The 26,783-nt window shown below is 41.6% G+C and overlaps 2 protein-coding genes across 4 annotated transcripts in view; both read left to right on the plus strand.

The window, feature by feature from the left end:
• Nucleotides 1-1,590: 1,590 nt before the first annotated feature.
• stat3 (signal transducer and activator of transcription 3 (acute-phase response factor)) lies at nucleotides 1,591-12,612 on the plus strand. Of its 2 annotated transcripts, XM_047572087.1 has the most exons (24): nucleotides 1,591-1,832; nucleotides 4,278-4,427; nucleotides 4,800-5,043; nucleotides 5,160-5,252; nucleotides 5,343-5,424; nucleotides 5,517-5,617; nucleotides 5,929-6,080; nucleotides 6,172-6,330; nucleotides 6,452-6,544; nucleotides 6,656-6,715; nucleotides 6,803-6,832; nucleotides 6,931-7,024; nucleotides 7,101-7,148; nucleotides 7,299-7,382; nucleotides 8,021-8,119; nucleotides 8,236-8,371; nucleotides 8,447-8,499; nucleotides 8,594-8,688; nucleotides 8,807-8,946; nucleotides 9,042-9,263; nucleotides 9,357-9,399; nucleotides 10,049-10,108; nucleotides 10,993-11,090; nucleotides 11,298-12,612. In XM_047572087.1, exons 2-24 carry the CDS (start codon nucleotides 4,300-4,302, stop codon nucleotides 11,336-11,338), a joined length of 2,355 nt encoding a protein of 784 aa, XP_047428043.1. In that variant the 5' UTR covers nucleotides 1,591-1,832; nucleotides 4,278-4,299; the 3' UTR covers nucleotides 11,339-12,612. The 2 variants fall into 2 exon arrangements, with proteins under 2 accessions (XP_047428043.1, XP_047428044.1); XM_047572088.1 differs by lacking the exon at nucleotides 10,049-10,108.
• A 2,074-nt stretch (nucleotides 12,613-14,686) lies between these two features.
• stat5a (signal transducer and activator of transcription 5a) overlaps nucleotides 14,687-26,783 on the plus strand; it is a 41,310-nt gene continuing 29,213 nt past the window's right edge. Inside the window, exon 1 of one of the 2 annotated variants that reach the window (XM_047572085.1) lies at nucleotides 14,687-15,165. The gene's annotated coding sequence lies outside the window, so the exon portion shown is untranslated. The remainder of the gene's footprint in view (nucleotides 15,166-26,783) is intronic. The other variant, XM_047572086.1, reaches the window with a different exon arrangement.

A 26,783-nucleotide genomic window follows, 5' to 3' on the forward strand; every position in this document is an offset into this window, starting at 1 on the left:
TACACTGATTTACGGTAATATTTCTTGCATCTGGACATGAGGTACTCGCCAACTTTCCCATATCACACTACTGCAAAGAGAGAAAGAAAAATGAGTGTGTCACCATGGCCACAGCTCATCTCGGTACATTTGCACATCCCTATTAAATTTTTCAAGGTAATTGCAGGCAGAACAGCGAGACGACAGTTTAATGACTGACTACGTAAGGCGTGGGGCGGCAAATGTCATCTGCATGTGGTTCAAGGAAAACAGCACTCTGTCAGATATTATGAATGGCGTGGCGCTTTAATAAATGTCAGAACCGTATGATCTAGTCCACCAATGTTTTTGAAATGCGATCCCAAAATAACGTGGTCAATATAAGTTAAAGATGGTTGCGCGGATTGAAGGGAAGTGATTATTCTTGTAATTATTCTGAGCTTGATGTTTAATTCCAGTGGCGGTGTTCAGTAATTTCCACTCCTGATTTTGTATGTTGGGCACGCAGGGCTCTGGACAGCACAGGGTTAACGTATAGCTTCCATTTACATCCTTAGAGACGTGTGTGACCTTGATGCGGTGTAGGCGCAGAGAAGCCCACTGTGTAGCAGGGAACACCATTAAAATAATCAATGGGAAGGAAACGCAATTAAGGAGAGAGCTCTCCCTGAGCACTGAGCTGGCTAGAGAACAGCCAGAAAGACCGAGGAGAAGGATGGTGAGGCATATTGTGCTTACCGTTAACCAAAACATCAAGTGGTAGAAAACATAAATCCTTGATAGGCCTGTTAAATCACAGGCATTTTTATAGCATCAACTTCTCTTTGTTTATTTTATACATGCATATTATATATATATTATACATTTTGATCCCATGTATAGTTTGCCTTGCTACTAAATACTGAACATAGCTATAATATAGAGCATCTATAATATGGAGCATGCCATTCATAGGTTACAAATTGTCGTGTAGGAAAAAAGTCAGCCACACTGTTGCACATAATGTGAGACATAAATGCTTCTGTGTTACTGATTTATACTCAAATAAAAAAAAAGGGAAACTTGAGTGGTTCTGTTGTATTAAGGCCTATTTGCCCTAACCCAACCAGTATAAATAAAGAGTTTATGAGGAATGCCCTGCCTGGTATTTAATTTCCCTAAAATATATTTACCTTTTATATACCTGATTGCACTCTACATGTGTCAGATTGTATGTTTTATTCTATTATGTGAGTATAAGCTTTGTAAATCTGACAATGGATACTGATACCCGGGAGTCAATAATAAAGCACTGGTGTTATTAAACTCTTGATGACGTCGACATTGCCAGTAACTCAGATGACTTCCAGGCTAGCTGTTCCGTCGAAATGCGCGCCCTCCCTCGGAAACAACTATAAGTCGTGCCTACTCTTAACTCCGCCAGCAGGGAGGGTTTAATTGAGGGAACAGCTCAATTGCGACAGCAGTAAACATGGCCTCCTCAACCAACCTCACTGCGATGTCCCGCCTCCTCTCCTCATAAACTGCATTCTGATTGGCTAAATACCAAAGATACGGCCTGGTGTTGGTAGGTTTAGGTGTCAATAAAGCACTTACCAGAGTTTGTCTGGCTGGAAAGACTGCAATGTAGGGTATGGGTTGGACGAAAAGAGCTGTGCTTGCGTCGGGGAAGTGTTTCTCGTGTCGGCGAGAGAAGATTCACAGTTAGGCTCTTTTTTTAGTGCGTTCTCCCTCGTTTCCGCGGATTCAGTTTTTAGAAAAGTCCTCGCTGACTGTTGTAGTCAGTGTATTTTAGTAAAAAAAAACTACTGATTTTGGCGGAAAAACTTCTCAAAAAACTGACTGCGAGTTTGGTAAGTGACCATAATTTGACTTCTGCTTTTGGTTTTTATTTAACTAATTTCATAGGTCTGAGATTGGATCGTTGTCACCATTATGCCACGGCATGTCACATTAATGCATGGCTACCCCCCGTTAGCCATAACGCTACTAAACTACAGATGCTGCAGTGCGACCGAGTTATAAGTTATTCATGATGTAGAAACACTGTGTGCCAACCGTGGTACATACGTTATAAACGTGTTATAACATAACGGTAGCTTCCCACTTCTTCTTGCTTTTTTTGTGAAGTTAATAATATCACAACCAGGACACCTGGTCCTGTTGTATTAACTGTATGTTTTTCTAATTTCCTCGTCTGCCTTGGATCGCGTAACTTAATTAAAAATGACAACACATTAGGTGTTTGAAGGCGACTTTGCCGTGATTCTTATCTGAATTAAGTAGCACACTGGCATGGCATTGTTTTGTGTTCGCCTTCTCTTGTCACGCCCATTTCTATCCCATCTGCAGGACAACATGTCTGACAATGGCAGTGGGATCCAAGCCTTCCATTTCACGGACTAGAATGCGTAAAATGAGTTGGTCGTGCCTAATATCAGCTTTGACTTGAATGAAATGGTTTGATCCAAGGGAAAAATGCTATCTTACGTATCGCTAGCTCACACGTGAAGCCCTAGGGATAAAGTGGGTCAAGTACAGGTTGCTTCAGTAGAGATCACTAGGGTCGCTGGTTTTAGATTCACAGATTATCATAATATCGTTTTGCACGTAGCACACATAATGGTGCTTTTGCTGTCCTTTTTGTTTACAGAGACCACAAAAAAAAAAGAGAAACAAAAACGAAAGTTGGCATGTTCACTTTTTTTTCTTCTTCTTTGTTTCTTCAAGGAAGTACTTCCTGGAATATCACTGACATGGTTTCAGACATTGTGGTTTACTGTTGGTGCGAAGTTGGCGGTGGAGAGACTCACCTGACCGACATGGCAGGTTTAATTACATTAGTGATGAATGAAATCTTGCCATCAAACTGTGTTTTACAGCTCAGGCAAAGATGCATGTGATGCTCAGGCCAAATCATTGCCTGGCCAGCTGGATCAATATTGAAACGTGAGCGTTGTTCAGAGGGTCCTCATCATCTATCATTTATAGTGTGTGCCAGACAGAATGTGTAAGTAATCTAACCAGAAGACAGCATGTTCAGACCTCTTGGACCTTGCTTGTATCTCCCTCTACAAATGGAAACCCTGCTATTTTAACACCTGGCACAGACTAGTGGCTTGTTGAAAAGATAGCTGGACAATAATAAAAGAATATTGTGCTTGTTCTGCCACTGCACACAGTGATTTATTCATAATTTTATCAGACTTCTCATGGAAGTTACTAATGTATGTCAAAGCCACTTGATTCAGGTTGTTTATTTCATACAATAAATGGAGAGACATAATTAAGGGAGAAATATTCATTCATAGAGGAAAAGTCACTCCGCAGAAGTTGATTTAGTGTTTGTTGTTAAAAAAGTTAGAGGAGTTGTGATTGTGTTGACAATGACTCAGCTGCTCTTTGATGTGATCCTCTCAGGGTTTTCTCATGCCCAGAAATTCACACCATGCATAACCATTTTTTTTTCGTATGTCGATGAAAGAGGAACATAGGGTCATATGAAAGCTGCAACGCTACAAACCAATTAGTTATCTGACTTACGTAGTGAAAAGGCTTTACCCTTGTGATTCTAGTGAGAATGATTGTATTACCTGAAGCCTTTGACTTTCCATGGGCTGATTGAAAAGAAACTTGGTTCTGTTGCACTGACACTGACCAGTCAGTTCTAATGGGCCATTTTACAGTGTGCATTTTTGTGTTATGTTTAATTGTCATATATAGCTGCAATTAATAATACTGATTGACTTAAATGTAGTGTGGGACCAACATTAATATTGAGGATGGATAGTAAGTGTTCTTCCAGCAGTGGCTTGACAATAAATGAAAGAATACTGCTCAAGTTGCAAGTTTTTATCAAGGAAGTGATTAAAAGGCAGTCTTCTATTATGTCAGAGAATGTAGGTCTCTGGTTTTAAATTCACATTAGACTGAGCCTTTTGACAGCCCTTGAAAAGTATGTGTTTTAATTGTTTCTGACAAATGCCACTGAGACAAAGGCTCAGTGAAAGATCATGAACTACTTGCTTGCTAAGGGAGTTGACAGCTGTTCATGTCGGCCTATATTTCTTAGTGAAGGCGTTGTGTTTCAGTGAACAGGAAGTGACTGTGCTCAATAGGAGGCCTCCCATGGGCCTGTCATCGTTTTCAGAGAAAACGTGATATTTAGCCACTTCCCTGAGTGCAACAGTTATTTCAAACCATGTAACACTCTTAAAAAAAAAAAAAAAAAAAAAAAACTTTATTGGTATATTCTGTGGATTTCTGATTTTATCTGTGTTGTTATGTCCATATTTCAGGTGTTAGGTATTATATGTCAGGATGGCCCAGTGGAACCAGTTACAGCAGCTGGAGACCAGGTATCTGGAGCAACTCTACCACTTGTACAGTGACAGCTTCCCCATGGAGCTACGGCAGTTCCTCGCCCCCTGGATAGAGAGCCAAGACTGGTGAGAAATAAATATATTCGTAGGCTCTCTTTAATCAGATATCGTATTCGCTGTCATTGTCTTAATCTTCCAATCTTTTCACACTGGTTATTACCCAGTCACCCAACTGAGTCTTAACTAGCCACATAAAAAGCCATTGTGTTTAGATATTCATCCTCACTCTTTTATTTTGACTTGTTATCTCATTGGACTATTAAAGGGTTCTCATGTGTATTATGTATCACATTACGCCTCAACTGTTGTGTTCTCAAAAGCACAAGAAATATGTTTTCAGACTGTGTATGTTCTCCCGAGTCGTTTTCTCAGAGATGGGAATGAGCTAGAAACTGGACAAAATCATAACCTGATCACTTTTACCATGTCTTTTAAAAGGGCTTACGCTGCCAATAAGGAATCACATGCCACACTGGTTTTCCACAACCTCTTGGGAGAAATAGACCAGCAGTACAGCCGTTTCCTGCAGGAGAACAACGTTCTCTACCAGCATAACCTGCGCAGGATTAAACAACACCTGCAGAGCAAGTACTTGGAGAAGCCCATGGAGATTGCCCGCATTGTCGCGCGCTGTTTGTGGGAAGAACAAAGGCTGCTGCAGACTGCCACCTCTGCTGCACAGGTACATAAGACCTACCTGTTGACTTCATGATGTTATTTGACAATCACAACATCATAGCATCTAATTGGTTTCCACAATTGTTCTAAATGGCAGTGGCCCCTGTTATTCTCTTACAGGATGGCCAGGCAGCGCATCCTACTGGGACGGTGGTGACAGAGAAGCAGCAGATACTGGAGCACAACCTCCAAGACATCAGGAAGCGGGTGCAGGTTAGTTTCGATGACAGACCGCAAAATAAATAAATGTTTGAATATGCAGAGTAATGGCTAAAGAAAGCTTATCTTATCTTTGGTCCACAGGATATGGAACAGAAGATGAAAATGCTTGAGAACTTGCAAGACGACTTTGACTTCAATTACAAGACCCTGAAAAGCCAAGGAGGTAAGAGCCTAATTATTATTTCCTTAGATTTATGTCTTCTGTGATATTAGTTAATGACAGCGCATTTAACCTGAAGTTCCCCTTGTCTCCAGAGTTGTCCCAGGACCTGAATGGAAATAGCCAGGCAGCCGCCACCAGACAGAAGATGGCTCAGCTCGAGCAGATGCTGAGCGCCCTGGACCAGCTGAGGAGGGTGAGTGTCTGTACTTAACATGTGGTGATGTAAAATATATACATGAGAGTGAGAAACAATAATATACAAATGAGAAACTAGTTTCAATTCGCATAGACTCTGGTGACATTAATAGAAAATTGGCTAGTATGAACTGGCAAGGCTGAATATTTGCCTTATAGCCCCATTTAAAGTTTGAGTTGGACACCTGGATATTAGCCCAGTCAGTATCAAGTATTGTAAACGATATGCTATGAGGACAGAAAAGTTGGAGCGCAGATACGTGATAACTGCTCCCATGTCTGATGTGTGCTCTGCTTGTTGTCTTGCAGCAAATCGTGACAGAGATGGGAGGCCTGCTGACTGCCATGGACTACGTACAGAAGAACCTGACGGACGAAGAACTGGCAGACTGGAAGAGGAGACAGCAAATCGCCTGCATTGGAGGTCCGCCTAACATCTGCCTCGATCGCCTTGAAACATGGTAAGCGAAACTTTAATCAGCTGTCAACACGGCTGTCTCTCCATTTAAAAAGCGCGTACTCTCATGAGACGTCTAACCTTCTCCTCATCAGGATCACATCTTTGGCCGAGTCCCAGCTCCAGATTCGCCAGCAGATCAAGAAGCTGGAGGAGCTTCAGCAGAAGGTGTCCTACAAAGGAGACCCCATCATTCAGCACCGGCCCGCACTGGAGGAGAAGATCGTGGACCTGTTCAGAAACCTCATGAAGAGGTACTCCATATGATGATTGTGTGCTAGGTGTTAATAAAATCTGATGGGCTTTAAGTAAATAAGTGGAGACTATTTATCTTTTGAAGGAGATCTCTGAAACATGATTTACTTTGTGTTTCAGTGCGTTTGTGGTGGAAAGGCAGCCTTGTATGCCCATGCATCCAGACAGACCTCTGGTCATCAAGACAGGCGTGCAGTTCACTAATAAAGTCAGGTAAGGGTTAACATACTTTTAGTACATTTTTATGACATTTTCATGCATGGGAAGTGCTACAGTTGCGTCATTTTATATTTTCATGAATTTTCTTTCCTCTTCCCTTTCAAGGTTACTGGTAAAGTTTCCTGAACTCAACTACCAGCTGAAAATTAAAGTTTGCATTGACAAGTGAGTTTCTTTATCAGCAAATCATGTTTTCGTTCAAGACTTTGCAGAAATGACTGATTTTGCGGATTTTAATGTTTTTCTTTTCAGAGAATCTGGGGATGTGGCTGCAATTCGAGGGTAAGATCTGAATTTCCTTTTAAGCCTAAAGATTTAATGCACTTTGCTTTAGAGAACAGCCTTACTTCCTGCCTTGCTATGATTTTTTTATTTTTTAGGTCACGAAAGTTCAACATCCTGGGCACCAACACAAAAGTAATGAACATGGAGGAGTCTAACAATGGCAGCCTGTCAGCAGAGTTTAAACACTTGGTGAGTTATGAAGGTGCCATTAGTTCGAAGTAATTAAGTTGTGTGATGAGGAGCACTGACTTCCTGTTTGTTTCAGACCTTGCGAGAACAGAGGTGTGGAAATGGTGGTCGGACCAATAGTGACGTGAGTACCATCCCTAAAACTTGGTGGATGATGTAATCTAGGCTACTGCTCCTGTGTTTAGGGTGGAATATTGTGGTTTAAAATGTTTGAGTAAGACATTCTCTATAGTTAATATAAATACACAGTTTTTATGTTATCGTTTTTCTCTAGGCCTCTCTGATTGTCACAGAGGAGCTCCATCTTATTACTTTTGAGACAGAAGTCTATCACCAAGGCCTGAAGATAGATCTGGAGGTGAGTACTGCCACTTAGTTTGCCACATCGGTTCCCCTCTTGTTTTGGCGCGTTGCTTCTTGAACTGGAAGATTTTCCTGCCTCAACAGTTAAACGTTCACACATCACTAGAAGGCAACAGCGCTTTAGACCTTCCTGAAGCATAATGCACTTTTGCTCTTTCATACCGCACATATACAAAGTTAGTCATCAGACAAATGAGTCATTTACATAGTCTCCCTCCTCCAGAGACTGTCACGGCATCAGCTTGTAAATGAGCTGTTACTTGAAGATAAACTTCTTCCATCAAACCAGTTTTTGACCTGTTCCTGGTGAGCCCGCTGTGGCTAGGCCACCACAGCGCTAGAGATGGCAAGCTTTCCGGAGCCGTGATGAATTTGTCATTTCTTGATTAGATTTTTATTTTGTTCAGTGTATTAAATGATTCTCCTATCACTGTTTGATAGGAAGGGCCCATGGAAGTTAAGCTTCTGTTTTATAGGTTTGAGAAGTTTCTTGAAAGGAAACCCTGAAAATTCAATATTTTTGCATTATTACGTGAAGCGCCGAGTAAATATTAGAAAAGGACGGCACGTGTTCTGAAGGACAACATGACCGAAACGCACTGACTGAAACACTTTTGTTTCTCCTTTGCGTAGACTCATTCTCTGCCTGTGGTAGTCATTTCTAACATCTGCCAGATGCCCAATGCCTGGGCCTCCATCCTCTGGTACAACATGCTCACCAACCACCCAAAGGTAAGACAGCACCCTCTGCTGGAGAGGGGGCTCATCTCTGCGGGAGGAGAAGGTTGGCGCGGGAGAGTTGCGTTTGCTGATCACGGTCGGCCCGGGTTTCTTCTTCTTCTTCACAGAACGTGAACTTCTTCACCAAGCCTCCGGTGGGAACGTGGGACCAGGTGGCTGAGGTGTTGAGCTGGCAGTTCTCCTCTACCACCAAGAGAGGCCTGACCATTGAACAGCTCACCACACTGGCTGAGAAGTTACTAGGTAAGATATGACTAAAAGTGTCTAAAAATCATTCAAATTTGCCTTTTCCTGCATATTAATATGTGATATGTGCAGGGCCTTGTGTCAACTACTCTGGATGTCAGATCACCTGGGCCAAGTTCTGTAAGGTACGTCACCCACCATTAATAATACTGCAGTCTATATTCTTGATATTCTGTTTCTTTGTGTAAGTTGCTCTTTTTCTCCTCCTCCTCTTTACAGGAAAACATGGCTGGTAAAGGCTTCTCCTTCTGGGTGTGGCTGGACAACATTATCGACCTGGTGAAGAAGTATATCCTCGCACTGTGGAATGAAGGGTGAGGGGTCGTCCTTTGTTTACAGTCGAGTCCCGAACTTCCTTTCAGTGGCGGTCGACAGCTTAAAAATAGACGTTTTCAAATTCGCCGTGTTTTGCGCCCCGTGGCATGCCTACAGGTACATCATGGGATTCATCAGCAAGGAGCGGGAGAGAGCCATTCTGAGTCCGAAACCTCCCGGCACTTTTCTTCTGCGCTTCAGTGAGAGCAGCAAGGAGGGGGGCATTACATTTACATGGGTGGAGAAAGACATCAGCGGTGAGTATTTTTGGAACCTGTTCCACCGTTCCTGCATTCGTTATTTCTGTCGTGACGCTGAGCTTTGTGTATTTTTTTAAAAAATTTCTTTAAAGGAAAGACACAGATCCAGTCCGTGGAGCCCTACACCAAGCAGCAGCTCAACAGCATGTCCTTCGCCGACATCATCATGGGCTACAAGATCATGGATGCCACCAACATCTTGGTTTCTCCGCTTGTTTTCCTCTACCCTGAAATCCCCAAAGAGGAAGCTTTCGGGAAATACTGCCGGCCAGAAGCGGCTCCCGAGCCTGAAATGGGAGGAGATTCAACAAGTAGTGAGTGTTGTTCCTTGTGGTGTTTATGCCAAAAGGAAATCCCACACATTAGTCAGCGGGCTTATTATATCCTAACGCTGTTTTTCTCAACAGCCATCCAGCCGTACTTGAAGACGAAGTTCATCTGCGTTACCCCGTAAGTATCCGCCACTCCTCCCTTATCTTTCTATCTGCTGTATTTTCCAGGACGTTGCACGACACTCGGTAACCTCCGCTCACCTTAGCCCTTGTTACATGCCGTTGATGTTTCCTTTAATAAGGACTCAATGTTCCTGCTCGAGAGATTACTTTTTTTTTTTTTTTTTAATTTCCACATGTGGCAAGTGTTGCCGAAAGTTCAAAGAAAAGGGAACAGAGTTATTTTCATTCTCGCTGTGAGTCATTACTGTCTTTGGAGGAACCATCACCATGTTCAGGCCACGCACTGTGTATCCAGACATTTCCAAAATCCTAAGTAGTTTATGCAGACTGTTGCTCACACAAACCGTCTGAATTTTCTTTACTGAGCGTTGTTGGAAGGGAATTAAGCCCCATCCTCTACACACAAGTAGCCGTGTGTCACCCGTTGCTTGCATCACCGTCCACCACCGAACGTTAAGCAACGGGTTTTGGTTGCAGTCACCACAGCAACCATAAAACACAGTGTACATGGACAAAGGGTTGACAAACATGGAGGGAGTGTCTAAACGGGTTGTCAGCCATGTTTACTGTGGACGGTGGTGCGTTTGATGGCGTGCTGGTGGGTTGTGAGGTTTGCTCAGTGAGATCCTGACCTGTCTCCGTAGGTGTCCCTCCGTGTTCATGGACTTGCCGGACAGTGAGCTGCTTGGGAACGGATTCCCAGGGTAGGCCTGGGGGAGGTGGCATGTAGGGCTGTGTGTGCATCTTGTCACTTTGTCTGTGTGTTTGCTTGGTGCGTTCTGGAATGGGATGGATTAATACGAGCTGTAACCCCCCACCTACACGATGTCTGTTTTTGTGTCAAACTCACAGCAACTGATCTGGGTTCTAATACGAGCGCATCTCCCTGCCATTCATCCGTTTTTCGTTTGGTTCAAGTCACAATCTCGTTTTCTAGACATATTTGTCATAACCCCTCGTCTATTTATAGGGATCGGGCAGTGCTCTAATTGCTTAAGGAAGATTGGGATAAGATTTCACTGATTAATAATATTTATGACAATTCTTCCAATCAACTACCATGAGAAAATGGACACATCACTAACCAGCTGTTGTGGCATGAACTGGGGAGCATCATGCAGTTGATGTACCCCGTGTGTTATTGTGTTTCGTGCTTCCCAAGACAAAAGCCAGGATCAGTAAAGACGACGACTAAAACCAGGCCCAGTCTTTCATATTTTTATTCGTTTTACAGCATTTAAATTGAAAAGTAGTTTAGAATTTCCTTGCATTCACCACAGAACCATCGCATCTTTCTTTCTTTTCTTTTTTTTCTGTGACAGTGACTTTGCATGCGGCTGCTGGATTACACACAGAGAATGATGAGACTTACGGAGAGACAGACAGCTACTGATTTGTTTACTTTGTAGAATCCCAACCCTTTTCCTTGCGGTACCCCGGCCACTGGTGTGACCAGGCTATTTTCATATCACTCGTAGTCATGACAGAGAGGCCGTAACAGAATGAAAGGAAGCGACAAACACACGTAGGCAGTCAGGTGGCATTGTACCTTGTGATTTTTAAAATTTAATTTTTTTTTTCTCCACAGCACTAACTCTGGAAACACCAGTGACCTGTTCCCCATGTCTCCTCGCACCCTCGACTCCCTGATGCACAACGAAGCTGAAGCTAATCAAGGACATTTGGGTGAGTCACTTACACACATTCATACTTTCGAGGCCACTGATTTGGGTAATGACTTCAGAGGTCTGCACTTCCTAACCCTCACCATCACCCTAACCACTCATTGCAAATGGTTAAATTAAACCTTGTAAAGTAGTAGTAGTATGTGTTCACAGTCCCTGAGCGCTGTATTAATTGCCTCTTATTTTTACTGTTTTCTTTCATCCGTAGATTCAATCACTTTGGACATGGATGTAGCGTCACCTTTGTGAAAAATTCTCTGACACCTTCGTTTTCCTTTTGTCTTCTGTTGGGATTTGCTGTTGTGATGTGACCGAGGATTTAATGGTGATTTGTTTCTCTCTCTGTACACACATTTTGCCTGTATAGTTTATTTTTTGTTCGTATGTAAAAACAACTCACTTTGACACAATAGGGAGGATGAATGATATTGGAAAGGTATTCTTTTAACAAAGGATTGTAATGTCAGTGCGTACTGGCCTGTTGTATTTTACGCAGCATCCTGCTTCCACTTCTTCATAAATGTTTTTAAGTCTTTTAAAGCATTTAAGCATATGGAAATGTATTTTTTGAGAACATTGTATTTTTCGTTATAGACTAAATGGTTGATAATTCACGTGTTCTTTTCTTTGAATGAGGAAATGTAGTGAAAGACAAAGTTGTATAAGCTATGATGTTTTTCGAATCGTACCAACTGGTTTTGATGCATTTGTCTTTTCCAGATTGCCCCTGCCAAATGTAATGCCACAGTCGTTCCACCTTATTGCGTTTAAAACGGATTCTCTTGCCTTGTAGTTTATACACAAAACGGAAAGTAGTATTTTTCACAGCCATGTGATGTTTTAAAATATGGACGAAGGATACAGACCATTCATGTCTGGCACTTGTTAGATAATTTTCCTTCATAGTATTGTCATACATGATGTCATTGCAATGTAAATTTGGTACAATTCTTTTTTTTTTTTTGTCACTCCCATTTAAATACTGTTTGTTACCATGTGAATTGGAAATATGCAATTTTAGTCCTTTTTCTTCTGCCTGATATAATCAGTAATGTAATATAAATGATTTTATGAACAGTATAGATGATTTACGGAGCACACAATGATGTCTGTAGCAGTCGACCTTAACATTTCATACAGTTGAGTAAACTCGAGTAAAGTTGACTAAAATAAGCCACGTTCTTTCTTTGTCATCCCGTGAGGATGCCTCCCATTGTTGATTTCCCGACCTTGATATTGGCCTTGTCCAACTGGGCAGTATTGTGTCGCCAAGCCCTGGTGCGAGGTCCACAGATGGGAGGGTCGTGGAGTTGTTGTCATTTTGGTGAATTAGAAGTTTTCAAGAAACCCACCATGTTGAATAAGAGCATAGCGCTTAAAATGTAAATATACTTTTTTTTTTTTTCCTATTTTTATTAATCACTCTCCATCCGGTAGTGTTGACATTTATCGTTGTCTTTGAAACAGGAACTCTGTTTAAGCGGTCTGCGTTGGTCTATAAATAAATATATACTTGTTGAGTACAGTGGCTTGATATTGTAAAATATCAAAATAACGCTTTTTGCATTCAACCATTTCACCATTTCAATGGGGAATAACAGTAATAACAGTAACATGAGAGGTCATCATCTTTTAATTATGTATGGGAATGTATTTTTTCTACAGTGAATCTGAGGTAATGACGCACGCAACACCAACTCAGTGTTTTTACTGGGATTTTAAACTAAAACATCCTCCATACGTAATAAAAATCTGTTGAGACCCACATCAATCCATTTGAATGTAATCGCCAAACAAGTAGTTTTATGAATGCAAATATACATACAATAGATGAGCTGTCACACTTCCCATTTTCAATTTAAGAGCGTTTCTCTCGACACATCACAGACCTCTGAACACATGATCGCTGGACTTCCCTGACTGGAAACTCCACATTGCGCTTGTGAAGCTACAGTTCTGATGCGATCATCAGCAGTGTGACTTCTGGGATTCCCACGAGTCCTGGTGAGAATGGGTGGCAGCTGAGATAAAACAACTGAACAAACAGAACGAGGAAGCAGTTTCTGCGCCGCTGCTTACTACGCCCGCTCACGCCGGCTTCGGGGTTAGGTTTGGGGATAGGAAGTGAACACAGACCGGTTTGTGAAGATGAGGGGGCGTGGAGATGCGCAGCTTTTACCGTCAGCTGCTGACTCAGCTGTCTGAAGAAACAACTGTCAACCTCCTGTTCTGGACCGTAGCCAGTCAATCTGGAGAATCAATGAAGCTGTCTGTGGTGCTGTGGTGTGTGTGTGTGTGTGTGTGAGAGAGAGAGTGAGAGAGTGTGCGTGTGTGTGTGTGCGGCGTAGAGAGTGCTACTATATACTATTCTGATATGGATACGAGAACATGAGGTCATTCAGTTCAGCAGAAAGGCAGGGGATTTTTCATTTTTATTTACAGTCAGCAACAATAACATGCCGCTCAACAACTTGCGGACTTTTTTGTTTGTTTGTTTCTTAGGTCAAACACATGACTTACCCATAGGAAACAATGCACCGATGTAAAGATATATTTTCCAGAATAACACTTGTCACATGTGATACTACCGAATATCAGCACGTTTTGTAGTAGTCAGCATCTGGAGCACCTAATACAGTATTCATGATCTAAAATGTATCTAATAGCTAGTATATAGATATCTTCATTAAGACTGATCTTCCAAGATACTCACTGTACAGAATTTTATTTTTACATGACAAATATCGTGCTTGAACCTACTAAAATCTTATCAAGCAAGCAGGGTTGTCACTTTTCATGAACTATTTTCCTTTTGAAATTCTGAAGTCCTCAGCCTACATTTTCTACCCCTCCACAAACCAGGTTGTCACAGAGAATTGTTTATGTGCATTTTGATAATTCTCATATGAGATAAATATGAGGAAATATAAATATTTCTTCAGCAATCGACACGTGTTCAGGGGTGCCTCTTGGTCTTGTCTCCGTTTTATATATAGCACCATACCGGGCTCTTTTGTATGCTCGATGTGTCTCAGGTGCCCTTTATCCTCTAATTCATTCTGACAGATTTATCTTCGGTCTCTGTCACCTCCTGTTTGTCTTTGCCTCCCATCCCACAGACAGATTTTCCTGAGATGTAATAATGAGAAATTGATACATACAAAACAACTATATAAGAAAATGAGATTATATTAGAAAACATTATTAATTACGGTAGGATCACATGGATATTCTTTTCATCCATGGGATCCTACTATGGCGTACAGGGGAAACCTTCTGTATGGCTATAAATGATGAGCAAAACCCCCTAAGAAAAAGCTTTGAAAAATAAATCACATGAAGTTTGGTTTCCTACCAGATGATGTCGCTCTTCTCCAACCTGAAAGTGAAATATATAACCGCTCTTGTCCTGACTTCATAATTATGTGCAAGAGAGAGCAGATTTACATATATATGTATATATTACTTCTGTTAATTTGCCTATTTTTTACAGATCTACAGTAGGTCTTTGTTTTTCAAATTCTTGCTGCAAAATCTTGCAGAAATAAACACTAAGCACGTCTCTATGTTCTTCTATAACATAGTACATCGCCATATAGCGATGACAACAGGCCATTACTCTTGAGGATAAAATCTAATATGATAAAAACCTAAGAAAAGAAAAGAAAAGAAAAGAAAAGAAAAGAAAAGAAAAGAAAAGAAAAGAAAAGCTGACGTTTCAGCCTACATGGAAACCAGAAGATAACCGAGGTAACAACAACAACAACAACAACAATAGTAATAATAATAACATTAATATTAACGTGTTTGTTGTTCTTGTTGTTGACAAATCAGTCATCACAGTCAAGGACCAAGCACAAGCAGTTACTCCTGACAGACATGGATGAACCGCCGGAAGTGGGTGGAGAGAGAGCGAGAGAGAGAGAGAGAGAGAGAGAGAGAGAGAGAGAGAGAGCTGTGAACCAAACTGTTGTGAACTGAGTAACGGAGAGGTTCTTGTCGTAGGTTGCTCGCGTCGCTGCAGACTCTCCTCGCGTTTTATGAGCACGGACGGCCACTTCAGTCGCTCAGCAGAGGTGAGTGTGACAGTTTAATGTCTCTGGACGCGTTCGGTCTGAACGTCCTCCCCTCGTCTTCGTTGCGAAAGAATATTTTGACAGAGCTTTGTAAACAAACTGTGAGTGCGGCAGCGGCGCTCCGCCGTGTGTGTGTGACGCTGCACAGCAAAGTATATGCACGTATAACGATCTCTGTTTGGTTTAATTTCAGTGACACTTTTCCTCCCCCCTCTCTCTGCCCTGTGTCTTTAATGCTGCCGAATCAACAGGCAGGTCCGCCTGTGAATCCCTGTAATATTTATAGTCACGGACTGACAGCGTGTCTGTGAGTTTACTATTCACCATATCAGCTTATTTACTGGAGGCCTTTTGGAACATATGTCCATGTAAATCTCGCTTTAAAACATGCAACTGTTGCCACCTTGGTGCTGCTATAATACTGACGTGCTGAAGTTGTTAGTTTCTGACATGTATCTGTCGTTTTGCGGGTGTAAACGGACCAATCAGTCTGATCTAACTTCACTAACTCCAGTATGGTGCACTACAGCCTGCACAAGTCACCTCAGCTGAGGCGAAATAGGATCATAAACCCCCGGCAATGTGCACTCGGTTTTCACTGGCTGTAATCCCCATAAAAGGAATACAGTTCTCTGAATTCAGTGGAGTGGTGGACATCATTCACATGTTTGACAAGTGAGGTGACTGACAGGTTTTGCTTTCTCTGTCCCACCCTCATGTCCTGCTGTTGAACTGCTGAGGATTTCCTTATTTTACTTCTCAATTCACAGAGAAATCATGTAGCCTGGTGTGAACTCGTTGGGTTGTTGTTTACAGGGAAGAAAAAAGTGGTTTGCATGAAACACACGGGAAACTGATGAACTGGCAGTTAAATCGTTTATGAAGTAATACCAGCTAGGCCGGCTGAATGGTAGTGTTTATATGTCAACACATCTGTAACTGAACCCTCCGAATGGGAGCTTTCACATGTGCTAATTACCTTCGTTCTTGATACTTGATCTTCGACCACTGGTATTAAAAATCTTATATCACATCAAATAGTACAATATTACATGGCATCCAGTAGCATGAACCACATTTTAAATGTAGTTTATTGGAAGAAGAAGAAGATTTATTCACCTGTGAATATGTGGTCTGTGAGAGGTTGTTTATGAAGAACAAAACAAATCAAGGCAATAAGAGAGGACAGAAATGAAATGTCACACATGCATTGATGTCCCAATGTAATACTGCGCACGTATGGGTTCTTGCATGTGCAAATGAGCTAACCTTCCCGTTATCTTTTGTCATGTTGCTGCTTGCTAAATTGCTTTGATATGACGCAAAATGTTTTCCTCCGCACAGACTTACAAAACGTCTTCTAGGCTCGTACCATAAAACCGTCGCTGCGTCCGCCCCCTGTGGCTCGAACTAATCCTCGTGATCAAGTATTAAGTGATATCTGGGAGTTCTTTCCCATTAGCGCGGCACTAGGAGTTGTTAGCTCGTGGCGCTTTCCCATTTGGCCTCGCAGACGGTTTTTAGCAATGCTCAGATTAGTCAATCAACAGTCAGTGGGGATAATTGATTCATCGTGTTTTGTCGGTTGCTGCGTCTCTTTGTTTTAGTTCCTTCAGAAATTGGGAAGACCAATTTCTAGACATTGCCTCAGCCTCTTGAAAGTTCTCTTTGCGGTTGTGACATTTTATGGACCCATGCTTCCCATCTTTTTGTTTGACATTCCAAGATTTTCAGTCAAATTGTAATTTGCAGAAAATAGTGGACACTATTTATTTAGCATTTAATCTTGTTGGCAAGTATTATGTTGTCTTACATCCTCCTGCGGTCACTGGTGCAAAGGAATGACGGGTCTTCTCAAGTTTCTGTGAAAAGCAGGGTGTTTTGGCAGGGGACCGTGGCATGCTGGCCAGGCATGTATTGGGTGGCAAAATGTGTCCTTGACGGGAGGACCTAGATACAGGCGGAGTGGCAACAGGGAAGACAGGGGAACCTTGCGCTTTATCCATGTGCTCACAGCGTTGCTTGTCCTTAAGCTTGCCCTTAAGCGTTTGACTATTTACTTTCCTGCTGGTGAAATGGTGTAGGGTTTGGTGAGCCCGGAAAGGCTGAGGAGAAAATGTGACTAAGTGGAGAGCTTAGCTGTTAAAGACAAGAGAGCTGTTCTCAGCAGTGACATGAGTAGCTGGAAATGAGCAAATTAGAGCTGTGGTTTTGATATGACTAAGCAAAGGTGAAGTGTTAGAATCACCTATGCACTAATGACTGTGCCTGGCATGGGGCTTCTTGTCATTCTGAACAGATGAGACAGGATGGGCAGATAAAGGATTAAAATGGGAGGACACCAAGAATTTTCTTCGCCTGTGATCCGGTCCTCTGGCGAAGCCCTTTGGTGCACATGATCATATGAATGTAACATAAACTGTTAGAGACAAACGGGGATAAGAGGAAATGCAGAGTGAAAGAGAAAGGGAAACACATTCAAGGGAAGTGATAAGGAAGCATGCGGTGACATGCATGCTTACCTCCTCCCCCTTTCAGTTGGGCTAACGCTAATCCAATGATCACGTGCCCACGAGATTTTAGCTCAGTCTAGGCCAGGGCTCTGATCCATCTGTCGAATAGCATTGCTGATTGTTGGCATCCATAGCATGTACTGTGGTCCCATGATCACGGCCTGCTCCACTCAAGATTGATATTTGATTTCCATCAGCTAATTATTTTTGCAGGATTTTCTCTCCCCGCACCTCCTCCATCTCCTTTTATTGCTTTCTGCGCCCAACTTTTGAATGACTCTTCTCTATTCAGCACAGTGAGAAAGCGGGAGGCGGATGACAGTCAGCCCTTCAAGACACTGAGAAGTATGATAAGGCCTAGGGTTATTATCTCAGTGACACAACAAAAATAGCATGCAGCATGAGGCAAGTTTGCACTAGGCCATATTAGGGAAGTCACAAATCAGGAGAGGAAAGTAAACGGTTTAATTCCAAAGAATGTTGCTGAGGGGGCTTCCCGTTTTTTTTTTTCTTTCTCCTTTTTTTTTTCTGATTTTATGTTGTGTAAGGAGAATTTGTACAGAGGTCAGCCCAGAATAGACTTAGAATAGATGTACATGGTCTGGATTAATCATTTTCTCATGTTTACCCAATACCCCTCTGCAAGCCTACACACACAGGAGCATAATGCAACTGCAGCTTGCTGCTGTGACACCATTGCACCAGACCTGGTAAGACTTTGGAGTATCATACTTATGTTCATGTCTAGAGGCTAGTTTGCATTAGTCAAAAACATATACGATTATTAATATTTCATACGAGTCCTTACATTTTGAAATACTCTTAGTGAATAATTGTGTTGCAAGTTTGTTTTTGTTTTTTTTGTTTGTTCTAGCTTGCTTCAGTAGGTCCACACAATGAAAGCATGGCAGCACTAAGGTTAGTGAAAGCCAGTCTTTAAGTATCTGGCAGGTCAGCTTTTTTTAAGAATTCCTAGAGCACTAGGGGAATCTTAGCGAGAAGAGTTTAGTAGTTTACAAACCTAGCATCATGTGCTATATTGGACTGATTCTTAACTTGGTATAGGCCAGTAACTGGTGCACAGCTGTGTTTACTGAGACTGGGTTCACATGTTTCACTAAAACTGAGTTTAAAAGGATGGTTTATTGTAGTGTTAAATTTGTCACTTGGTTAGTTATTGATCTGCAGTCATGCCTTTTTTTTTCATAGTGGGGTTGGAAAATTACTACACAGCATCTTTTGTGTTTTATTAACCCCTCCTCGGGGCACCAAGTCTTGCTTGATTTCTCTTGCATGAATTATGTGAGCAAGTGGCGTCATCTCTGCCCTAAAGGACTGTATCACATAAAGTTTTAAATAGGAAGAAAGGGAGTTGTGTTCAATACATGCACACCGAATGCTTCTGGAGATGAGTCATGTGATCAGCGAGATACGCAACTATTGTAATGACACGCGAGGTAGTCCTCCAGTGGTATTTTTAAAAAGCCACCAATATGCTGACCGGCTAACAAGAATAAGGCTGTGGTCGCGTGAAAAAGGTATTACAAGTATATTTAACTTCAAGATGATTGTGACCTCAGTGTTGACGCATGACGTAGAGTAAAAATGCGCTGGTAAGCAGACGGTTAAGTCCACTGTATGCTAAATCCGTTTTCAGATTTTATTTATTTTTACACCGACACTATTCACATTTCAGGTCATGACTTTATTAAGATGGAAGAATATCAAGTCTATACGTACAGAAGGACCAGGAAGCAAACAGTCATAATCATGTGCCATTTTCTGAGCGGGTGTGGACCTACGGTAACACCAAAACAATTAAATGAACTGAATTGTATACATGTTCACAGTACATTTCAATGCAACAGAGCCTCAAGTGCCCTTCATTGTTTACTTTACTGCTCCCTTTGAACTAATATAAACTCTGGAAATGGAGTAAGGAATGTGGCCACTGCTCATGCCAGCGTTACTTGGCGAAGCACTCCTTTACATTCTCCACTGTAAAGAAGTTTTCACTGCTGCCGTGCCGCACATGCCTCACCGTCAAGTCACAAGTACAACACGGCAATCTTACTCAGTTGTACATTTTCATTTATTTTTTTCTTCTTCTTGGTCTTCACAAACCGTCTCGTCAGCTAATTATCAACCTTGACACGATTACTTTGACTCAATTTAACTCCGTCAGGCCGCTGTCCACGCCTCAGATCTTTGAACGTGAACTGTTTCAGGTTAATTTGACCTGTGAGGACAATCGAGTTTGGCCCCGAGAGGCAATAAAATGGTGCCTCATTCTTCCCCCCTCAGTGTCGCTCGCTCATGTTCGCTCCCCAACAGTCGTCTCTCTCACAGGATATTGATCCTGATGTTCAGTGTAATCTGAGGCTGGGGTGACTGCATCTGCCACCTCAGGTGTGAAAGCAGCAGTCAGACGAGAGAACCCGTGAAGCCGGGAAAACGAATAAACACAATGCCACTGTCTAACAAACTAACTGTTGTCTTAGAGCCTGCAAAGATGCCGCCCGCGACGAAAAGACTTGGACGGACTTTAATCATCCACAAGAGAAACTACTTTGTCACAGTAGCTTCATTGTACATACAAGTAAACACTCTTAAAAAAACACAAATAAAATAAAATAAGATTAGATTAAAATAAAATAATAAAAAAAAAATTATTATCTAGTAAAATAAACAGCATAATCAAGGAAATATACAGAATTAGCATTATGAACAAGTGTACAGAAGTAGTTGGCAAAACAGTGTCCAAGGTGATGCGGTTGTTTGGCCAGTTGCATAGCAACAATGGTGTGGATCGCGTCGCATGGTGTCATCAGCTGGGGGAGGGACGTAAATGCCAACCGCATATAAATATAAAAAAACAGCTATGCTATTATTGGTTGGGTGCACGGTTTGACTTGAATGGGCTTGCTTATGTCAATTAATTCTGTCCATATACTGAAGTATCAGAAACTGGCACACGTGGGAACCCACTACCTTATATTCCATCTCTCATGCACTGCACTTGATAGCCTAATCCTTCTGTCCTCATCTCCAGTCGGTCCGTCCCCCACCCCAACACTTAACTTAACTTAATGAGGTGTCCATTCCGATACGCAATGTAATCTGAGGCTGGGTAATCGCATCCGCCGCCACAGGTGTAGAGGAAACAGACGGCAAACAGAAAAGAAAGCCACAAAAATCTTCTTACAATGTTGTTGAACATTATTTCGTAACTTTTCATTACTTGACACGTGCGGTAAACACAAGTATGAGCACCAGCAGAGCATCATCTGGGCCTGGGTTGGAGTCGGTTTCTATCGCTATATCACAGCAAGAATAACAAAGGGTTAAAATGTAGACTGCAATCAGAAGGTAGGCATGAGACACATCACTAGGCAGGACTTTGAGGCGGGAACAGACAGGCTGGAAACACAAGAGGCTTAAACATCTACCTGTTTTCATGCAGTTTAAAAGCATATCCAGAATGCGTACAAGAACTAACAGTAAGTTCAGTGCCTGGACATTATTTGTATTCAGTGGCAGTTTCACTGTTCTGACCGAGGTGATAACCAGCTGAAAAAAAACACATGGGAAATGGTAACAATGAAAATAAACAGTCAGTCCTCTGTAGATTACAACAGTGACAGTGTTGCGTTTTGGTTATGATCTAAACTCAGATAAAAAAAAAAAAAAAAAACATCTGCTGTTCTGGTCAAATCTCCTTATTTTGCAGAATAGCATGAGGTTTAGATAGAAGAAAACAGTGATTATACAGATCTCACAACGGAAACGCCGCCAGGTCACGGACAAACTAATCATGACTGACATGTCCTATTTATTTTTATCTAATGGCGACACAATATGGATATACGTCCAGTGATTTCTTTTTTTAGAAGCACCACGTTGCTGTTCCATTGTGTTTTTTTTTTCACAACAGCATTGTAGCATTTGCTGTAGGGTCTGCATAGAGACACTTGTGTTTTAATTGATCGGGATGAGTGGTTACTGCTGTTGCTGCTGCTATGTTCAAGCCTATTAGAGGCTTACAGCAAATGAAGCAGATTGGAAAATCAATGGATAGCTCGCAGATAAATGAATACTTATGTTTGCGGGGAAAGATTGTGCACAAAACGCACCGAGACGCTTAACACGGGAACGCTCGCTATGAGCAAATGAGGTAACGTCGCAAAACGTTCGACAGCGCACCAGCGGCTCATGCCGCCGGGGAGTGACGACACAAGGAACTTAGCTCAGTTGTTTGTCTTTCCATTATTTATGACCCTTGTTTATGACGTTGCGTTTGTGTTGGTCCGTCTGTGTGTGCAAGTGTGAGTGATATTTATATATGTGTGTTATTCAGCTAGATTGAGGTCATGGATGCTCCCTTGTGTCTGGGGAAAAGAGCTTACATCTGCATAAGATTACTGTAAGGAGCATTTGATTAAAAAGTGATTATGATGAGGGGGAAAAAAAGAGATTCCTCAATTATTAATGCATATATTTCATTTATATTCGGTCCTACGTTGGATTAAAGTGTTCTGGATTAGAGTAGAAAGAGGGCTGAATGATACAAATACTGGCTTTGGAAAATAAGTCTTCCATTGTTCCTTTTTTATTTTAGAAGTGTGTGTGTGTCAAGTTTTGCTGCGTTCTCTGCCATTTTTATGTCAGCAACAAAGATTAGTAAACATCGTCTGTCTTTCTTTCCCTTGCTTATGGAGGCGCTTGAACAATATAATGTAAAGTCAGAGTTTGGACGTGTGGAGCTGGTATTCTGTATTGATCCTGTGAGCTCATCAGTGCCCACGGCTGTCTCTGCCTAACAAGGCTTTCAGATGAGCTCTGTGCAGCATCTCCAGCCTACCAGCAAAACAAATCTGCAAACAAATTTGCCGAAAAAAAAATCGACTCATCATTCAGTGTATTATAGATGTATTTTTTCGCATCTTGCCGATGATAGGTGTGAATTTAAAAGTTTATGTGCTCTTGTGCGTACAGCATAAGTGTATTAATGTGGGCTTGTTTGCTTGTTCTCTCTTTCAGTCTTGTGAAATCTGTATGAGTATAATTTTCACATATTTAAAATAGAACTCAAGGATTAGGCCCGATCTCTTTCTGTCTGCATAGTCCCCAGGAACTTTTCTAAGGCATTTGACCTTGTATATCAGTCACATGCACTGTTAAATTTATGCTTTAAGGGGTTAATTATGTGCTTGTTGTATAGTATTATCAACTCTAATGATGATTGACAGTGCAATAAAACATCCTTAGATGCTTCTTCCATCCGATCTGCTACCACTGTTACATGGCGTATCGGTGGAGGTCTTCCATAATTCCCCTTTTAGTGTCAGTTACAAGGAGCACGTTAAGCAGACTAAAATACCTATGAAATCCTCTTACAAATTCAAATGGAAAATATTTGGATGAATGCAGGGCAGAAATGAACTCTGACTTCAGTGTAGCCATCTTTTTCGAAATGCCAATTGAGATACAATCATTACATCGCATTCACAGGTCTCCAGCTAGTTGTGGCAATAATTGAAAATGAAGAAAGGATTTTAATCACCCGGCTTCCTCAGATGTCATGGTCCCGCAAGCTGGGCCCGACACTTGTTAATGGTGACGCGATCAGGAAGGATGCTGGTAACCTGATTAGGTTCTGAGGAAGCGAGCGTGTTTAGGACCGTTTCCCTTTTGCGTTACCTGACCTCCAACCCCGGTGTCGAGATTCCATGTGAATTTGCAGTAGAAAGGGGGCAACGAGGGCAAGGGGGTAGATGTGGCACTATGTTTAACCTCAGTGTCCATGCTCAGCTTATCCAGATTATCCCTGTGCCACTACCATAATCACTTAGACAGCTACCATGCACGACTATGCCACACCGTACGGTTGATGCCTTTGTTTTTCTAGTTAAATATATTAGAGATGAGAACTCTGTCCTGGTTTTAAGTCTGTGAAGGATGGTAATGGAAGAAAAAATTAAAAAGGACGCAACAGCTAGGCATTACGTTTTATTACACACTACTACTACATACTATGTAGTTGTATTTACATGTTAGGCCTCTCTCCATTATATCCATTAGTCCTAAAGAGAATGTCACTCTTTCAGCAACATAATATTCTCAAAACAATTAACCAACTAGACATCATAATTCAACTGGGATGACTTAGAGCAATAAATATCCCTGAATATAATAGCTCTGATCTCTCTGATTGCGTAACAGCTAGCATTGCCTCAGGATCAAGGTAACAATTAACAAAGTCTCATATTATTATGATAACACATTTGATAAAGGTAGTTTTATTATATGTGATGTGATTAATTAACTACAGCACATGACACTGAGATTTTGTTTTATTTTCTCGACTCTTCTTACCTATTGAGGAGGACCAGCACAGCTTTTTGCTCTCATTGTAAGTAGCTACTCCAGCATGTATCTGCAAAATGCTAGTAAAGCATGACTTTCATCACACCCCACATTTCAAATGCTTTAGAACAACTGTCTCAGCATCAAGCTCAGTCCTGATATATAACGTAATTCTATATAATCATGTTTGACAGCAAGTTACTTCTGCGTGCCTTTAGAGATATTAGCGTGCTTGGCTCAAGTTCTCACATTGGCCAAGAGTGTGTAAGTGCTGAAGGAAGTAAAGAGTAAGATGTAAGTAAAAATTTAATGGTGTCGTAATACCTACCGTCCTCTAGTGTTGAGCTTGATCAAGGAGCAGGTAATCAGTAAGCTAGAATATTACCAAAGAATGGGCAATAAGCTGTTCCTTCAGGCACCGTTTGCCCCTTAAGAACCTTATGCTTCCTTTTATTCCAAAGCATCCGTTAATCATTCTTTACACGATAAACAGCTCACCTTAAAAAAAATAAATAAAAAAGTTTAACGGGGAAGTTTTTTAAAATGCCTGTGAAGGAAATGAAAGAAGGAGACACCCGCTTCATGGGCGGTCTCATTCATTCGTTCATTCAGCTATTAAACCACAGAAATGTATAAGATATACAGTTTAATGAAACACGTGACTAAAAATGGCTTTACTGTAGGGATTGAGTTATCATTTGCTTTTAAATATTATATAATATTGTATTAATAATGTTAGGTATAATATTATATATGTATCTAATTCTTAATATTTGGTTGTGTTAACATTTGAAGTCAGCCCTGTCTGTCGTGACGTGGTGCTGGCGCTGTTGTTACTGTGGGGCAAAGTCCTCTGTGGGGTAAAGGTGGAGTTGACCTTTACTGACAGCACTGAGCTTGCCATGAAGGGAGGAGAGACATGGTGGTAAGGGGAGCAACAGTGCAGTGGGGGGATGGGGCCAGGGCTCTGGTGACTGGGCTAGATACTGAGTGTGTGAGAAAATGCAGCTATCTGACCTCTGACACATGACAAGCCGGGAAGATCAAAGGGCCTGCGCTGGTGTTTACAGGAGCCCTGATGGAGGAAAGAGGGGAAAAGGGGTGAAACAGAAGAAACTTCGGAAAGTGGCAGAGTCGAAACGAGGCGTTCAGTAAGAGCCTACAGACGGATGAAGTCTGTTCATACAACACAACAGCTATTTTCATTCAGATTCTGCCAGTCACTGATGTTGTTTGACTGGTTTAAAGATGTTGAAACAATACATAACCCATATTTGCCTTACCGCCCACCCTCCGCCCGCCACACAGACTGTATGCACATAAACCCTCTCCCTGATTCTTGCAACATGATGCGACGCGGATCACGATTGTGGAAACTGATTCTGCATGACTGTAAGAGGAAGTGGATAAGAGCGCTTTTGTTAAGGGATATATGTGTTGCCAAGATATTTGAACACAAATGAATTTGGTTTAATTTTGAATATGTTCATTGCCGGTTATGTCAGTCTACCAATGTAGCTAATGTAATCACAAAGAAATGCCAGGCGATTGACTCTACTAAACCGATTTAGTTGCACATTGTTTTTTTCCAGCTGATGGAAAGCATTGATTTGATTTCCTGAATCAGATCATCCGCCTCGTGGATGCGATCTCATGCGGTGCATAAATTGTCTGATCCTGGCTTGCCAGACAGCAGGAAGACTAGGTTCACACCAGACAGGAGTATGCAGCAAAATCTTCTTATCGTGTATCTATCTGCAGGGCAGAGACTCCGGGTTACTAGCAGTTGGTCAGTTTAGACTTACGTTAGCAGCTGTGTGTTTGAGAAGTGTGTTTTTATTAGCTCCACAACAGGGTGGGGATAGTCTTGTTATGAAATGTGCCCTTAGCTCTTTCTTTAGCGTCGCTCTCCCAGCCCACTCCTTTGAAGCTTCATCAGTGAGCTTAAAGAGAATCTGTAGCTACGTTTTCTCATGCTTAGTTATTGCAAAAAAAAAAAAAGACAAAAGAAAAGTTCCCCAAACAGATATGCCGACAGTTCAGAGGTTCTTCGGGAATATTTAAACGTGCGGCTGTAATGTGACAATAAGCTAACTTGTGACATTCCGGGATATTGTTATGAGCTGGCATGACGCATGAAGAGTTGGCACAGTTGCTTAAATCCCATAGGAGCATTTTGTTTTGTAAAGGACATTTCTGAAACATGGCTTACTTTAGGAGCCCATCTAGAAACATATATAAAAAAAAATAAAAATATATATATATATATATATATATATATATATATATATATATATATATATATATAGATATTTCCACATGAAATGACCACTTGAATTGCACATATATGCTGTATGTAGTCAGTTTAGAAGGGGAATTTGCAAGTACCACGAATCGGTGTCCACTCTTACGTTGATAAAATGTGTTTTTTTCCATTTCAGGTTTGCCTTAAAGTTTCATTTCCTCCTGCCTTTTTTACATCCAGACAGTAGCTTCCTTAAATCCAGTCTCAGCATACTGGAAATCCAGGGGGTTTATGGTCAGGCCTCCTCGTTTGTCCTTCCACAGAAATATGTAAACAACAGCCTCATGTGGGGTCTCATCACCTCATGTCACAGCCCATCATCCCCCCACAGCCCCCACCCCCCCACAGACCCCTCACCCCCCCTCAGTCTGGGGAATTGCTGCAGCATGTCACAAACAGCAGCATTGAATTCTGCAGCGTAGTTTACCAGAACA

Source organism: Mugil cephalus, chromosome 20 (assembly GCF_022458985.1).
Source record: "Mugil cephalus isolate CIBA_MC_2020 chromosome 20, CIBA_Mcephalus_1.1, whole genome shotgun sequence".
In the NCBI taxonomy this organism is placed as follows: domain Eukaryota; kingdom Metazoa; phylum Chordata; class Actinopteri; order Mugiliformes; family Mugilidae; genus Mugil; species Mugil cephalus.